Source organism: Hirundo rustica, chromosome 20, assembly GCF_015227805.2.
Source record: "Hirundo rustica isolate bHirRus1 chromosome 20, bHirRus1.pri.v3, whole genome shotgun sequence".
NCBI lineage: Eukaryota > Metazoa > Chordata > Aves > Passeriformes > Hirundinidae > Hirundo > Hirundo rustica.
The window spans coordinates 6,079,035-6,093,643 of NC_053469.1; the positions used below are offsets into that span (position 1 = coordinate 6,079,035).

General features: G+C 50.1%; 1 protein-coding gene across 4 annotated transcripts in view; it reads right to left on the bottom strand.

Annotated features, from left to right (window-relative positions):
• The window catches only part of COL27A1 (collagen type XXVII alpha 1 chain), a 184,924-nt gene that overhangs the window by 27,727 nt on the left and 142,588 nt on the right, over positions 1–14,609 (bottom strand). For all 4 annotated transcript variants that reach the window (XM_040083099.1, XM_040083097.2, XM_058423083.1 and 1 more), the window contains 9 exons: positions 13,934–13,987; positions 13,541–13,585; positions 13,365–13,409; positions 13,103–13,156; positions 12,328–12,381; positions 10,008–10,061; positions 8,481–8,534; positions 7,703–7,756; positions 5,740–5,847 (listed from right to left, as the gene is read on the bottom strand). In XM_040083099.1, coding sequence (XP_039939033.1) covers positions 5,740–5,847; positions 7,703–7,756; positions 8,481–8,534; positions 10,008–10,061; positions 12,328–12,381; positions 13,103–13,156; positions 13,365–13,409; positions 13,541–13,585; positions 13,934–13,987 — 522 coding nt within the window. The remainder of the gene's footprint in view (positions 1–5,739; positions 5,848–7,702; positions 7,757–8,480; positions 8,535–10,007; positions 10,062–12,327; positions 12,382–13,102; positions 13,157–13,364; positions 13,410–13,540; positions 13,586–13,933; positions 13,988–14,609) is intronic.

A 14,609-nucleotide genomic window follows, 5' to 3' on the forward strand; every position in this document is an offset into this window, starting at 1 on the left:
CTGGTGTTCTCCATTCCTCCCTCTGCTCAGTCAGAGGGTCACCCCACACCCTCTAGCTGGGGGAGTTTAAGACATTTCTTTCAAGTAATCAGTCCGCAGACAGCCCATGGTCCAGGGCACAAACCCCAGCTTTTCCAGGAAACAACAGCTCTGTACATTATCAAAAAAAAAAAAAAAAAAAAAAAAAAAAAAAAAAAAAAAAAAAAAAAAAAAAAAAAAAAAAAATCCCATAAACTTCAGCATGGAGAGCAGAGATTAAAACCAGTGGTGACTCCAGGATTGTCCTTCAGCAACCTCAGTGTTTTCAGGGAGCTGAATGCCATGGATGTGGTGCTGCCAGCTGTGGCTGAGCTCATGTGCATGCAGTGAATGGCTGGATTCAGCGACAGCAGAGCGAGGCGCTTTGTTGCAGAAAACCTTTGAATCATGTTTTCAGTGGCAGGAAACAGAAAAGAACAAAGAGCAAAAACCACTCTGGGACAAATTCTGCTCTAAGTGATGTTTGGACAACTTTGTACAAGAGCAATGTGTCGGATGAAAAGAAGCTCCTGCTCTGCCCTGGCACTGCAGAGCCCAGAGAGCAGACCCATCTCAGCATGGCATTGCTGCAGCAGCTCCATCCTGGCCAGCAAGTCCTCCTTCCACTTCAGGATTGTAGCCTGTTGATGAGAGAGGGGCAAAAATGTGATGGGAAGGATCCTCAGGACATCGTCCAGAGCTGTGTGTGTGGGGTTGATGCTGCTCTGGGGAGCGACCACAGCACTAGAGCCAAGAGCCACGAGTTCACTCCATTCTCTGTACTGGGCTGGAGAATGGCTTGATCCTGTGAGTTCCCTCAAAAAACCTTCTCAGCTCTCCAATCCAGCCCAGATCTGTCATTCTACCCTCCTGAAATGCAAATGAAAGGACTTTGGATCTCATTGCACCAGAGCAAAAGGATTTACAGCCCTTCAAGCTCTTCTGGGCTGATGGTGCACATCTGCATGCCACAGCAGGGCCGGCAAATGCAGCAAGATCTTCTCTGATGTAATTGTTTATGGCAATTTAGATCATTGGAGTGTCTGGCTCAAAGCTTTCTGAGTCCTGACATGGCTCGAATGACACTGCAGATAGGATTTCAGGTTAAAATTGAAGTGGAAAGAACTCAACTCCCAGTTTTGCTGAACAATGAGGGAATTTCTACTTTCAGAGCATGTTGTATTTCAGTACTTCCAGGCTCTCCAATTGCTTTCCTGGAACTGTAAACCCCTTGCTATCAGATGTCTGCCGTGTATGGCAACCAGCATGTTACAAAAACCACAGTGCAGAGCCGCAGAGTGCAGCTGGAAACCCATCACCTCCCTCTGCCAACTGGCCTGGGCCTTCCTCAGCCACTGCTGGATCTGTCATCCCTCCAGGGAAGGGCTGAAATGCCACATTTTCTATCACTGCAGAGGAGAAGCAGCAGAGGGAAGCACTTTTTGGGGGGAAGAGGTTGCTCTCAGGGCTCACTTGCCTGTGCCCAGGTTGTTGGTGGCACACCAGTGACTTCATCCTCTAGCTTTTACCATCCTCTGATGCAATGAGCAGCTCCGAGGGGCATTCAGAACCTTTGTGAATGCAGGTTACTCTCCAGGGATGTTGTCTGTGTGTTTCAGGCTTTGTGGCACTATTCCCTCACAGCCTTACAGATAAATTATCTTTCTATTCTGGCAAACCACACCACGACATTTGCACTGCTGATGGATGCCTTGTCAGAATTCACCAGGCTGTTGTACTTCTCAGTGTCCCCACACACTGAGGAGAATATCCTTGCTCTGCCTTGCCCAGACAAAAAGTCTGGATTTCCAGCCACTCTCTCTGAATGCAGATGCCCAAACAGTCCCTGGTGCTCTGCAAGGGGAAGGGATTTTCAGCCTTTTGTTGTTCAAACCAGAGGGCAAATGGCCACGTTCAGAAGAGGGCCAAGGTCAAATGAAGACAACAAGTTTGTGTTAGAAGACAGAAACCACTGGGAGGAGATAATATGTGGGCGAGCAGCTCAGGAAAGGTACACATCTCTGGAAATTCCAACTGGATCTTGCACTGGTGCTCAGATTCCTCTCTTATGGCCAGGGGGACAACTGGCCCATTCCTCCACCGGGCAGGAACTGGGGCTGAAGGGAGCAGTGTGAACTTGGACAAAGTGACCAAAAGATAGAGGATACTCATTTATCTCAGCTCCAGCTGCCTCGAGCCCTGCCAGCCACAGCTGTGAAGCTCATGGACCATCTCAGCTGCCAGGTTTGTTTGCTGAAATCCACTGGTGTTGAAACACGTACAAACTACTCCAGAGACTTGACTGGGGCCTCCCTGCTGCTTTTTGTTTGAGATTCAAAACCACAGTGGAAACCGGTTTTCAGATATGTTAATGCTGGGAATGGCTGAGCCAAGTTAAAGATCTCTGAAAAAATATTTCCTGAGCACTGAGGGAAGTTTGGTTGTGCTCAGGCAGTCATGTGCTATCAGCATCAGGATGAGTCTCTGGGAAATGAAGCCTTGCTCAGGAAAGTCAGATGTGCCTCTGCTGACCCCATCGATCACCAGGTGAGTGTCTCTCTTCTGCAGGACCCCAAGGCGCAGCACAGACCCTCTGTGCTTCCTCCAGCTTTCAAAGTTGCTCTGGGGTACATCCTTTCATCTGCCATCTCCAGGGAGCTCCAGGACTGCAGATCCTCTAATCTCCTGCCATCCTTCATGCTGGCCTGTTGCCACATTAGGTGTGAGCTGGTTGTGCCAAATCCCCCAGCTCCTATACCTGCTCTGCCAGCACCAGCCTCTGCTCCAGGCCAGGATACACAAAACGGGCTGAAAATGTACCAGCAGTGAAGTCAGATCACTTCAGAGCAATCTGGCACCTCATTTTCTACAACTGTCACAAGGACACTTGATAGTGAAGTGTCACATTCCTGTAGACATAAGCAAAATAAAGATTAAGACTAAACATTTCCTTGGCATTAAGGACAAACCTTCAAGACGTGGTGTGGCTGCAGAACGTTGTGATGAAAAAGGTTTTTCTAGAGGTTGTTTCTGTCCATGGAGGGCATGTCCCTGTGGGCCCCTCCTCTGGGGCAACACAGGGACAAGCCAAGGTGTAGGAGAGCCTTGTCTGTGTCCACAATTGCAAATGGGCATCAGCTTCCTCAAACTAACTTCCAGAAGCAGAAGATGAGCTTCACACCCCCAAATAGAGCTCAGTGTGCTGGCACAGGTAACTGCACAGATCCTTGTGTGTGCATCTCCCTAACTAAGGGCACAGAAGCATCAACATCTTCCCTGTCCCCTTTTGCAGTTGAGCATGATATCCCAAGAAATACTGCTGAGGAAAAGCCCAGGAAAACATCAGTGGATCCAGGCAGGGGTGTGGTGAAGCACAGATGCAAGGACTTGGGGGTGTCACACCAGGAGAAGCCAAATGGAGATGTAATAGCCAAAGATGAAGTTCTTAAAAGCATCTGAACTGATTATTGGACAGCAAAACACTGTCACATCAGAAATATTAAAACCATTGACAACAGGGAGGTGTGGAGTCCCTCAGTATCTGCAGCTCCCTCTCCCTGCAATCCATGTGCCTCCAACACCCTCCCCAACCAATTTCCCTGCCATCACACAAATCTTGGACAGGAGTTTGTCACCCTGACATCTGCCCTTGGGTGAAAACCTTCAGGATTTCCCCATGACAAGATTTTTTGTTATCTTAGTCCAGCAACCTTAAAAACTTCTGTGCACCGTGCAGTTTGTGGTGGCTTTTGCAGCATGTCCTCCAGGGGATGGCTTGGCTGGATATTCCAGCTCCTAAACCCTCAGCTGGAAAGGAGGGGCTTGCAGTTACCTCTGGCAGCTTGCACCTCTGAGCTGTAAACCTTATCTCGACAGAAATCTAAGGGAGGTCCCGCTGATATTTGTACTCTCCGTGGGAATGTAGAATGAAATTCTCAGTAATGGGAAGAGGAAAATGCTTCTGTCAGAGGACTTCCATATTTAAATGACCTCAGTGAGCACGGCAACACCAGCCTGTGTATTAGGTAACAGTGTCTGGCAGGGGAGGCAGCACTATCTGGAGCTTATGCATGTCTGAAAGTCTGCCTGAATTTAGCCATAAGGAAACACAAAAAAGTATATTAAAATAGTAGATGGAAATATAGCACTCTGCAGTTAAAAAAAAAAAAAATCTGAAAGGGAGTGATTATGAGCAGGAATCTTGGCTCTATCGATTCATTTTTTAAAAAAAAAAAAAAAACCAACAAAATACAGAAAACAGCATCATGTTCCCAGGGACATGCTGGCACACAGCAGTGACAGAATCTGAGAGAATCTGTATTTTATATTTTATAACTTAATATGGCTTTTGCACGATTTTAGTATTTTTATTGGTTCCTAAAGCATACACAATATAAACACACGAACCTGCCAGAAGTACAGCACATGGAGGGCGACTGTCCAGCTGTGCCAGCCTGCAGCTGGCAAGGAGCTGGGCTGTTGGGGACCACCCTTGCCTGTGGTATGATCCCAATCCTGAAAGGGCTCCCTGTTGGGTACAGGGGCCTGTGGCCAAGGGTGGCCTTATTTGGGGCAGGACTACAGGCTTTTTCTGCACATTTATGGCGCTGCACTACGGTATTAAGCCAATGTTTCCACTTTCTAGTGGAGTCAGTGCTCAAGTCCCAACCTCAGCCCAAAAATAACATAAATCCATCTCTTTTGCTGCTTCCATCCCCTCACACCCTTCTCCCTGCCCTCCTTTTAGCCAGCCACAACACCACCAAAAGGAAAATCAACGTTTCACCATGGAGCATCCACCCAGGGCTCGGTGGTACCTGCTGGCCCTGCTGCTTCCCACCCAGCCTGGGTGGGATTTCAGAGCTGCCTTTAAACTTGGGCTTCTTGTTGCTTTTCCACAGATATGTGGGGCTGGAGCTGGTGTGTTCCCCAGCTGCAGGAGGGGTAAGACACGTGCCACAGGGGAGCAGTGCATCCCACTGAGCTGGGCTACCCCCCTCTGCTGAATGAGCCTGGCAAGCCCTCACTGCTGATAACGCTGATCCAAAACAATCACAATGAATAAACCACGTCATCAACCTGGCAAACTCCACATTTCAAGCAGAAAGCTCTGACTTGCAGAGCAACCCACTGGGCAGAGCCTTCTTCCACCTGACATCGTATCGCTTCCTCCCATCTCAGAGCCAGAATCAAACTTTTTCTTTCTACAGCACCAAGATCCGACTCCAAGGGAACCAGACATGCCCAGGATATCCACTGAGGATTCAGGAGTCATATCCTTCTGATTTCTTTTAGTTGTTTTCTGCATTTAATGGGGAAATATTAGAAGGGAAGTCCAGAAGGAAGCAAGTAACCATCAGAGAAGACACCAGACGGCCAATTCCAAGCTCCAGCCCCAAGCCAGCTGTGGCAACCAGGGAAAAATCAGCTCCTCTCAGTCCTCTGGGCCTCCCCCTCTAACACATCTCACAGACGTGTGGGAGGGAGGCACCATTTCTCGAAACCCGTGGCAGATCAGATTCACATCCTCAAGTGTGAATCCCGGTTGAAAGACCAAGCCATCCCCTGGACATCGTTTTTCATGAAAACAAACACGCTTTACCATAATGTTTACAACAAGTTACATCTCAGGTGACCTCCTGGCCTAAGCAGTGCCCTGGGTCACAAACCCATCACTACAGGGAACCCACGGGCCACCAAGGGCTGCTTTCACAGACTCACTCGGACACCTGGGATGCCGGGATATCCAGGAGGTCCTTCTTTTCCCTTCAGTCCTTCATTGCCTTTTTCTCCTCTCTCTCCTTCTGGGCCTTGGTCTCCTTTGTCTCCCTGTGGAAGAGAGGAGGGTGGGAGGTTTTCATACCCACACAACAATGTACAAAGCCCATGTGAGGGAAAAACCCACCACATAATTAATATTTCAGGAGTCCGAGAGGAAGAGAGCCTGCAAGAAAAAGGATGAATGAGTCATAATACACTTGACATTTAAAAAAAAGGGCGAACCTAGGTTTCTTTTTTCTATATCTCTTGGCTGAAGGAGAAGGAACTCCCCCATTACACAGAGTAACCTGAACCCCTTTACGTCTCCTGCAATAAGGCCTGAACCTCCCACGTGAATGAGGCAGGCAGACAAGATTGGAAAGTCTCCCTTGCCTCATCCAGAAGCCCTGAGCTTGGGATGCTGAAAGACTTTTAATAGGATGTGTTTGTCTGGAGCGGCTGCTTGGCTCCTGCTGCCAAACAGAAATCAGTCCAGGGCTCCAATAAACACTCTGTGAAACTGTGTCACTGTGCCCTGTAAAGGATCTGTGGCCTGAGCAGTGGGTATGTTGTCAAATCACTGCTCTGACAGTTACAGAATCAGAGAATCAAAGAATCATTTGGGTTGGAAAAGACGTTTAAGACAAATGAATCCAAACTCCAACCCAGCACTGAGAAGACCACCACAAAACCATGTCCCCAGGTGCCACTTCTAGGGACAGTGACTCCACCACTTCCTGGTCAAATGCCTGGCCACTCTTTCAGTGAAGAAATTTTTCCCAATACTCACTTAAAGCTCCCCTAGCGAAACCAGTGGTTGAAATTTATGAAAAAATCTGGCAGATAATAACATTTCAGCATTTGGCAAGATCAACCAACTGGAACGCAGACCGGAAATACAATCACAGAAGTGCAAGAAGGAAATTTATAGCTGCTTGTCTTTCATCAAGATAAATAAAATATTGTAAATATTTTGTATTATTCAGTACTACCACTCAAAATTACATGGAGACAATGACAAAGGCCAGCTTTATACCGAGAGCAGCATGTGCAGCCAAGCAGCCTCAAATTGAACCATTTTCCTCTTGCACCTGTGTTGGGAGAGCTCAACAAGATCTCATCTGGTTAAAGAGCACAGACACATCTGGTTAAGTGTCCAGAGACACATATGGGGTGGAAAGAGCTGGTTTGGTTCAAGAGCTCCCGGGCACAGCCAGCAGTGCAAGAGAATACAGAAGCCTTGATTGTCCTTAAGGAAGAGATTTCTGGTCCAACATTCAGAGATAAGCAGAAGTAGAGACACATGGCAGATAGTTTAACTAGAAAGAGGCAAATAAACTGCATTGTTGTGGGATGGGCTGCTCGCTCTTTCCGTGGAACAAAATTGTTGGCCTGTTTGGAAAGGCTGGCTGTGCAGGGACAGGAATCAGAGCCCTGTTCCAAAGGCAAGGTAGCAAACTCACAGCAGTGAGATACAGAGCAAACCCTGAGCGAGATCCTGGGGCTCTGCCAAGGGCAGGGGATCTGGTTCCTTTACTCTCCAACATTGTTCTGGTCAGTGGTGCAGGGGAGAGTGATGGACAATTCTTGATTTCCCTTGCCAGGCCCAGGAATTCCTGATTAGCTGGAAATTTGATCTGTAAAGACTCAAATAAAATGGACAAATTGTTGGAAACCAGATTTTGAAGTACTTGACCTTTATGGAGATCTGATCAGATGCCAAAAAACGTGGGTAGAGGAGTAAAACAGGAGGGGTTTGTTATGTGCGCTTGCAGAAAGAAAGTCCTCAGAGATTGCAGGGCAGAGGCTTATTCCACAGAGGAGCCAATAATCCCCTTGGCCTCATCCCAGCTCTGGGAATCACAGGGACCTGAGTGCACAGAGATGTGTGTGAGAGCTGGAGCTCCATGGGAGCGAGGTTTACCTTGATCCCATCTGGCCCGAGCTGCCCGCTGTCCCCTTCCAGCCCGGGTTCTCCCTGTGGACAGAAGCAAACACCATAAAGCTGTGCCTAAAAGCGCTTTTCCCTGAGCTTTCTGCAGCTGGCTCACAGCAGCAGCAAGGCTGCAGCCATGGGAGCTCAGCCCTGCACTCTGACACGTGTCCTATCTCGTACCCTAATGCTGAACAAGCTCCTCCTGGAGCAAGAGCAGGAATTCAGCCTCTCGCTCTATTCTGAGCCACAGTTTCTCCTCCACGGACCTGCTGCTGGCCTGTGGGAAGCTCTCCTTCCCTGTGTGAGAAGGAGCTCAGTCTGAATTCATTTAACCTGAGGCTTCCTCATCCTGCTCCATCCTCCTGACCTCAGTCCTGGGAAGGGACACAGCCCCTGCCAGCCTCAATCCATGCATTCATGCCCCCCTCCCACGCCTGCACAGTGTCTCCAGTGTTCCCCTGCTTAAAGCTGCCTTCTGCTGCGGCGTGCCCGGCCCTGCAGGACGCGGACCCTGGCAAACAGGAGGGGTCTGTTCCCACACTGCCCCTTTCACACTCGGTGTCACAGCGGCATCTGGGAGGCTCAGACACACTGGTGAGCTCGGGCTGATGGGCTCTGTGGGGAAGGTGCTTCCTCCACCCACACAAGGAACAGGGTCCGCGAGGGTTTCGGGGTGCAGAGAACAGGGTCAGCCTGTCCAGGCTGTGGGAGAGCAAGGACAGAACCTCTGGGGAGCTGAAGAGGCACAGGAGGTGGCCATACTCACCCTTTGGCCAATGAGACCTTGCTCTCCAGGGATTCCTAACTGGCCAGGATCACCCTAAAAAGAGGGAAGCACATACAGAGAGACAAGCTGTTTACTGACAGTGAGGGAGCATGAAGTACTTCCCACCCCACTCCTAATTTTGACTATTTCTTTCCTTCTCCCACACAAACACCTTCATCTGAGTTTTCAAAGGGGGTTCAAAGGCCCAGCACAGGGGCAGCAAAGAAGGACGCATCTCACAGGCTCTGCTGCCATGCTGCTTGACAGGACAGTGTGGGTGCAATGTGGTGTGGTGGCAGACACGACCAGAGTGAGGGAGAAAAAAACCCAACAGCTCTTTTAGCCCCAGCTCCAGAAGAACCTGAATCTTTGGTATCAGTTAAATGAGCGAACAGAAGGCAGTGGAGCTGGCAAACAAATGGATCTTGCCAATGTGGCACTGAGGGCAGGACGGCCATAGGGCAGCTCTCTCCCACGAGTGCCCATCCAAGCGATCTGCTTTGCATGCAAGAGAGCTCAGGAAATGCAGAAGATTCGAGGGAAAAAGGTTTGAGATATCCATAAACCCCATCCCACAGCAAACTGCTCTGCAAGCCATCGCTGTATGGACCAGTCTTGCTCTGGCTCCTTCCAGCCTGGAGAAGGAGCAGGATGGGACTCTCACTCCACAGCTTCCCAGCAAGGGCAGCAGGTAAAGGGGTGTCTGCAGATCATCACGTCCTGCTCCAAGGAGGGCCAGCCAGGAGCACTGGAGCTGAAAAACTCGTGCAGTATCAGGACGCCAAAGACACGGTAGCTCCAGTGAAGTGTCAGAAGATTTGCCAAGGAAAACATGGCAGAGGATGGGGTGGGGGGGGTGGGAGTGAAGAGCAGCACAGAGGAAATTGCATTTAATTCCCACATAGAGTTTGTTCAAAAGCTCTGCTCACAGGATCAAATCTTCAGACCAAGGGGGTTAGGATTAAATAAAGCCCCCTCTGAGCTGCTCAGCGCTGGGATTTTACTCAAACAAAGAGATGGCTTTTATGTGGACAAGAAGGTGCATTCATGGTCTGGAGCAGGGCACCCTTCCCCCTTAACCATCAGAGGAGTTCAGTCCCCAGAGAGCTGAGGCTTGGAAACTGTGGCAGGACCTCGTCTGAGGGTATTTTTAAGTCCTAAGACTCTTCTGGTTTCAAATCAGAAGCTGCCTGGATATCTGAGTCTCAAGGATTCCTCTCTCCATTGAGATCTGCAAAGAGTTGAGCTTAATTTCCAAGGCCCTTCACAGCTCTTGAGGCACAAGATCCCTGGGATGGGGCTTCTCCCCACCACTGACAGCCTCTCCCTCGGGGTGGGGCTCAGGAATTAGTAAAAATGGCTAAAATTAACCCAGTTTTAGGTCTTTTTTTAATTCTATCTTTTATTGAATACACTCTCTGCTTTGGCTGCTGGAAGGTAAACCTGCGTCACTCAGTCCTTCAGGAACACAAGCTGCCATTTATCTCCCCAGTCTGACAGAAAAACTGCACTCAGGGTTTTTCTTACCTTCATGCCAGGTTCACCTGCAAGACCAGGTTGTCCCATTGAGCCTGGCGGTCCCTGGGAAAAAAAAAAAAATACAACAAGATAATGAAAAAACCCATTGTAACGAAGCAGAAAGCAAGATCAAAGACATAACTCCTTTAGCAGAGCTCTCCTGGGACAGCCAAGCCCTGGTTGCAATGCAATTACCTCCCTGGAGCTGGCTCAGGGTCCACAGCATCAAAGAGGCCCCTCGTGCCTGGATTCTGGGAGGGCTCTGATCAGCTCTCACACCTCCCCTCTCCCCAGCCTCCTCTGCCAAGCACCTCTCTCTGCCTCCTTCCAATCCCTCTGCTTTCTAAGGTTAGTAACCCCACCAGGGAGCAGCACTGGAACCAGCTGGGAGAGGAGGGGAAAGGTCCAGGATGAGGCTTGGAAGCTCTTTGCAAGGGTCCAGCAGGCTGGGCTGGTACAGTGGGTGACAGAAAGGTTTGGCCGTGCTCTTGCAGCCCCACTTCTCCCCTCCCACTGGTGTGAGCACCTCCTCTGCACCATCAGGCTCCTTCTGATGAGGGTCAAGCTGCCCCACAGGGCACATCTTCCAGCTGAGCCTTTGCCCCCCACCCCCAGAGAGCAGGGCACGGTGGTGCTGCCAGCTAAAGGGAGCTGAGGGCAGCAAGCTGACACTGAGCCCTCCAGCTCGAATTTGGGCCAGATTAGCCTTGACACCCATCAGCCAGCTGTCTCTGGCTGTACAGGACCAGCAAATATCCAAAGGCCACCACCTGGGCTCACACCAGAAATCCACAGCCCAGGCTGGACTGGCTCAAAGTTTCTTGCTCTCATGTGAGCAGAGACAGGCACCCCTCTGGTAGAGGGGTTTGGCATCCCTCAAAGAGCCAAAAATGAATGCTTGACCTGGACAAAGATAGGAATTAAGACAGGAAGATGGAAGATGTGAGAATGACCTTGCAAACTGTTCTCACTCGGTCCAGCTCCATGTGCAGCCCCTGAAAGTGGGGTCACAGCCATCCACTATCTTTAGTACCAAGATCCTATTGGGAGCTTTAATCTTTGTACATTTGCTCCTACCTCTGGGAAGCATGAGGAATGAAGAGTCTGTGAAACAAGCCCAAAGATGGGACAGTAAAGCTTCTCTTTAAAGGATTTGAGTGGTTTATTTACTTATGATATTTGCATTCCAGACAACAATCTCCCTTCTCTTTACAGTTGGGAATAAAGGAAAAAAGAGCACATAGTCAAGGGAGCTACCCAGGGAATAAAGCCAGTTCCTGGCTTGCTGAAGTGGATTCAAGCAGAGGAGGGAGCAGGGTGTGTGTTGGGTTTGTGAACAAACGGTCATGTCACGCAATGAGAAAATTCAAGCTCCAACGAAAGCAAAAATCCTGCTTTGGTTTCTCCAGAGGTGCCAGTGCAGAGAAAGGCTCCTGGAGGAGTTACAGATTGAATGAAGGTCTGTACTTTCTTGGTTGGCAGCATCCAGAGTGGCTCAGGAGCAGCTTTCCAGCTCCCCAGTGTGGTTTACCATGCTGAGAGCTCGCTCCATCCAATCCAGCAGCCATGAGAACGGAAACTTTCATGACTCACACACTTTGCATAGACTGCATTCAAAGCCACCTTCATGTCTGTGTTACAGCTCAGGACCTACAGAAAGGAGCTGTGCAAGGGGCACTGGCACACGTGACAGAAAGAGCCAAGACTGCATTATCTTAAGAGGAGTGAAATAAAGCCAAAATTGCAGAGGAGTTGGGGGAAACCATGGAGGCATGCCCTGCACTCCATGGGGGCACAGTTTGGCAGCTGCTGCTCGGTTTTGGTGTGTTTGTGTCACTGCTTCACGGCAACCACAGCCCGGCAGCACCGTCAGCAGCAAAGGCGTCTCTGAGCTTCCTGCACTGGCTGCAGCAGGAGCTGCCATGGCCATCTGGGCGGGCTGGCAAACCTGTGTCGTGTCAGCAACAGCACCGGGGCGAGGGAAAGAGCAGCACTCAGTCTGAATTTAACTCGTACTGGGTCCCTGACTCTGCACCCTGGTGCAAAAAGTTGGTCCCTGCCGTGGTCACCTTTGAAATGTATCTTCTGTTGAGAATTTGGGTCTGCGCTTCCACCAGCTGGGTGGCTGTGGCCTGTGATGGAAAGGGTGCTCAAATTTCTGATTTTCACTGTTTGTTTTGGAAGCTGGCTTTCAGACTTCAGGGAAATCCTTCCTGCTTGTTCCACACTGCAAGGTGTGGAGGGATGTTCCCCTGCACGTTTACTCCTCCCTCAGTCCTGCTCCTCCTGATAGAAGGGGAAAACAAACAGGAACAAAGGTCAGACCTACCTTAGGCCCCATTTCTCCCAAAGGCCCGGGTGGCCCCTGTGGTCCTTGGGGACCCTGCAAAATAGAGACACAAGGCTCTTTTCATACAACTGCTTTCATCTCTGAAGGGCCATGACTTTCCTGGTCTGTAAGATAAAACACCACTTCCCTCCCACATCTCAGAGGAGTTCTCACTGTGCAAGATTTGGCTAGTGGGATGGAGAGGCCAGCAGTGGGTGTGCTGAGGCACCTTAACAGGCAAAGAGCTCAGAAGACCCTTCATCTTCTTGGTTCCCATTTAAAACAACAGCAGTAGGTAATCTGAAAGTGTCTGGTTTACCCTCTCCCATCACAGTCCAGCACTGCTGGCCCTCCCTGAGGTCTGCCTTTCCCCAGTGACTCCCCCAAAGCTGTGGGCTCAGTTCTGACACCATCAGCCTCCCTCCTGCTCCCCCTTCCACTCCACCTACACTCCAACTCCTCCTGTCACATCTGACCCTGTCCTAGACCCAACCTTGCCCTTCTTTTCTACCTTCCCTTCCAAAATCCACTCCAGGCTGTATCCTACACTCTCCCTGATAGACCCATGGCTCCCTTTTGCTTTCCAGGGGTCTGACCTTGTCTTTCCTTATGGCTCCTAGGACTCTAGCCAAGTCTTTCACATCTCTGACCACGCTGGAGTTGGCAAGGACAGAGAAGCTGGGAATGGGATAAGCGGTGGGGAAGAGACAGAGAAAGAAATGAAGTGGCTGTGTGCAAGGGAAGACAGATGGAGAGGGATTGATAAGACACTTGCCGGGTCGCCTGGAGCCCCTTTTGCTCCTGGAGGTCCAGAAGGTCCTTGGATACCCTAGAGAAATTAAAAACACCAGGGTCAGCTCCAACCCAGCAGCAATCCTTCACATCTCTTGGCAGAGATGAGCACCTCAAAAACACTCCAGTGACAGGAGAGAAGAGTTAGCCCTGTAAGTGTGAGGTCCAGATTCTTCCTCCTGGACCAGGACTCAAAACTTGAGGACTAGAGATTATGGAAGGAGGTAGAAGGGATGGACACTTACTGGGAATCCGCGTGCTCCCGTCTCCCCGGTCTCCCCCATCTTGCCCTGTGAACACAGAGTTACAGCAATTACCACATGGGGATGTGCTGACACACCTGTGTGCTTTGGCCTGGAGGGCTCTGAGGACGTGTGGGTGTCCCCAGGGGTGGCAGCTCTGGCTCTCACAGAGGACATACCTGCAGCCCATCTGGGCCCACCCTGCCTGGATCCCCTGGTCGGCCCTGCAAAACAAAAAGACAAAAACACATCAGCAGGAGCACAGGCTAGTGGTGAAGCTCTTCTGCCCCAGCCCATCTGCTCTCGCATTTGTTGTGCCTCAAATTTCCCTTCCAGTTCCCTGCAGCTTTTGAGAGGCCAAACTCCCGGGATCGTGCCCCAAGGGACACCCCAACCAGCTGGGAGTGTGGGCAAGGGCCCTGACACCAATGCTGGATAGATTTTACTCTGGTTGCAAGATAGACTCATCCCTGCTGGTTGATCCTCATGGAGCAACTGAACATCCCTGCTCCTGGAGGAGGATGGGACCTTGATCCTGCCCAGGACATTTCACAGCACAGCTTGGCACTCACCTTGACACCTCGCGACCCTGGCTCGCCTACGGGTCCATCAGGCCCTCTGGCACCCTAGAGAGAGGCAAAGGAGAGGCAAAAATAAGAACACAGAGGATATGGCTCACTGGAAAATCCAGCTGTCACTTTAGCCTTGGCCACCAGGACAGTCCATGAGATCAATCCTGGCTAAGCCAGCTCATACCTGCTTGGGTTGAACACAGCAGCTCAGAGCCCAGGACTAAAGGATTCCTTCTGTGTTATGTTGCTGCATTTCTCACTGTTACCAGCACACAGCACTTTTTATTCCTGTTAAACCAACTACCAACCACTGACCCAAGCCAGAGGAGAAAAGCAGGCCAGGAACAGCCTTATTTTCAGATAATAGCTACATGACAATAATTTTGCAATGTATAGACAAACTTGCAGTTCCAGCCTTATTGACAGCAAACCTTTTCCTTCCTAGAAACTTTTCCCAACACCTTTGCCCTTAACCCTTGCCACACCACACTGTTGCATGGCACAGTGATGGTATAGAGGTGCACAACCCCCACTGTACAGTACCTTCATATCATCTTGGGCCCCAAACTCCTCCCAAAGAGAAAGGTAGATATGCTGGCAGCTGAACTGCAAGCTCTCAGCTGCAGCTATGTGGTGTTTAATGATCTGGCTGCTGTTAAGGACCAGGCAGGTGCTC